This window comes from Montipora capricornis, chromosome 11 (assembly GCF_036669925.1).
Source record: "Montipora capricornis isolate CH-2021 chromosome 11, ASM3666992v2, whole genome shotgun sequence".
NCBI classification, from domain to species: domain Eukaryota; kingdom Metazoa; phylum Cnidaria; class Anthozoa; order Scleractinia; family Acroporidae; genus Montipora; species Montipora capricornis.
Genome location: NC_090893.1, coordinates 15,921,046 through 15,923,545, shown reverse-complemented (window position 1 = coordinate 15,923,545; position 2,500 = coordinate 15,921,046). Strand labels below are relative to the sequence as shown.

Here is a 2,500-nt window from a genome sequence, read left to right as displayed (position 1 = left end):
CCCGGTGCTGACGTAATATATCAAACACGAGAAGGAGTGTTTCATCGGATATCCAAACACCGAGAAGCGAGTTTTTTAACCGATTTCGAGGTGGTTGGATATCTGATGAAACACTCTTTCGAGTGTTTGATATTGCTTCTCAAAAGAATCAGTATTTTAAGAGATATTTGGGATCAAAGTTGGCGAAAGTTTATGCTAATTAAGACCACATGTACATATCCAAACTTCCTTCATGGTAGTGATTTCTTTTGTTTTTGGCTTATGAATTATTAATGAGTTTGAGAAGTACTAGTCAATCTATCATAGGTTAGGGGCATGCATTCTGTGAATTGTCTGCCAGTCAAGAACGTCTTTCACATCATCTCAGTGTCCATTGACTACTCTTGAGCCTCCTCTACCTCTCTTTTTTTCTACTCTTCCCGTAAGAATTGTTTTGGGTGGATAGTCATGTCTCACTATATGACCAAAGTAGGATAGTTTGAAACTTTCAGCTGTTGCCAAAAATGGACACGTAATCTGCTGAGGACACCTTCATTTTTAATCTTGTCTTTCCAGCTGATTTTTTCCAGTTTGCCTCGGAATGAACAAGCCGAGTCAATCCCAGTTAAAGCACAAATATTTTGTTATAAGTCTTCGTGTGAAACTAGTCGAATGCAGGGAATTCATGCTAGTGAAGTCACCATCTTCATGAATACCCACGATACCTGTTTTCAAATTCGTTCGGCAAAAAGCTAACTAGAAAAGAGGGTATTCACATTCCTTTGGGAATAACAACAGCAATGTGCTAGCTCATTTTCACTATCAATGAACGAAATGATATATGAAATGAATCACATACTTTATTTTCACTATATGTTGGGTTCAACTTACCGCTTAAGTAGATTGTAAGGTCTCTCATCTGACGAACTGGGATATTGCAAATACCAAGGTTCCCTGGTAGCAAGGGACCTGCAAAAAACACAGCTTGTCAATATGAACCCTTGCGAGGTATCTAAGATTTGCGTGCTTCTTTTTGCTGAGATACGGAAGATCTTTTTTATTGCTTTTGTCTGGCTCAGCTCACTGTAGAATCTACCTTTGAAGCCGAGCAATCACTGCATGTTTACAAACTCACCAGTTGTTCCTGCTGGTGTAATTTCTCTCAGGTACTTCACAACTTCAATCCTGTTTGAATCCTTTGCTAACTTTGCCAGGCGACGGATCGTTCTCTTTGTTTCAGGGTTTGGTTGCTCCAAGCACTTTTCGTCCAAATGTAGACTCTCTTTCAGCTTACGTACAATTTCTTCTGGATGGCATGAATCCGACATAACTGATTCAACAACATTGCTAGGAAGCTGGGCGAGAGGCATGTCTTCAGGCCCTAAAGCAATGCAAAAACTTTTAGTATTTGAAGGTAAATCGGCACTGTCTGACTGATATCCAACTTCAGCTGATTTAATGGAAGAACATAAAACAGCGAACAACCTTGAACGCGCTATGCATGAGCAGCCAGGAAGCAAGTACTTTCAAGAAGAAATAATTGAATTCTAGCGATGCGAAAGGGCAATACACCTTATTCCAAAATGGCCGCCATTTAGCTGTTCTTTTGTTTTTATTGAAATTAGACCTTGATGCCTCGTTCAAGGCAAAATATTCTTTTGAAATTGCAGCTCAAGAACGAGGCATCAAGAGCTAATTTGAATTAAAACAAAAGAATATTTAAATGACGGCCATTTTGGAATAAGGTCTATTTGGTTAAGAAACAGAACAGAACATCAATTATCAGATTATCAATTATCAATTATCAATCATGAATTATCAATTATCATCAATTACCAGAGTAAGTGGAAAAAGTAAAGCGAGCTAGGTCGTATTCTAACCCCAACAAAAAATGTAATCTTTGGCTATGGGAAAAATATTTCATAATTTGTAAGCCGGAAATGTCGACACTTAACCATAGAAACGAAATGACATCAACCTGTAGACATTCTAAGAAATTTCTGTTAAGTAGCGCGTTCACCTAAAATAGTCTTACTCGATCGTTTAGCGCTTTTGCCGTCCAATCACATCTTGACACGTTATGCTAGTAAGCATTGTTCCCCACTTTCAAATTTGTATATCTTTACATGTAACCGTTATTGTTGTCAGTTGCCTGATGATTGCTTCATTAGAAGCATGAAACTCCGAGTAGCGATTAAATGTTTTTGAACTAGTCCGACTCCAGAAATTCATCTTTATTCACAGCTCTGGTTTAACCATCGAGCACTTTTATAGCAGATGAAGTCTTCAGTTTTTCCACTGGCAGTCATATTAAGCTCCTATTTGTTGAGCACTCTGTTCGACTCATCGACTATTACCATGGAGAAGATCAACCTGGGCTACTCAACCAAGAACATCCCACTGCCATCTAAAAGCGAGTACATGAAAGGGTTTATTGAAAAGACGGAACAATTCTTACGGCGAATGCGATGGAAGGCTTACTATTTTCTCAATCAGCAAAAAACATCAGCGAAGGAGACAT

The 2,500-nt window shown here is 38.6% G+C and overlaps 1 protein-coding gene across 1 annotated transcript in view; it reads right to left on the bottom strand.

The window, feature by feature from the left end:
• Positions 1-2,500, bottom strand: part of LOC138024557 (uncharacterized) — a 45,885-nt gene that overhangs the window by 4,564 nt on the left and 38,821 nt on the right. Inside the window, exons 14-15 of the mRNA XM_068871780.1 lie at positions 1,115-1,360; positions 871-948 (exon numbers count right to left, since the gene is read on the bottom strand). Coding sequence (XP_068727881.1) covers positions 871-948; positions 1,115-1,360 — 324 coding nt within the window. The remainder of the gene's footprint in view (positions 1-870; positions 949-1,114; positions 1,361-2,500) is intronic.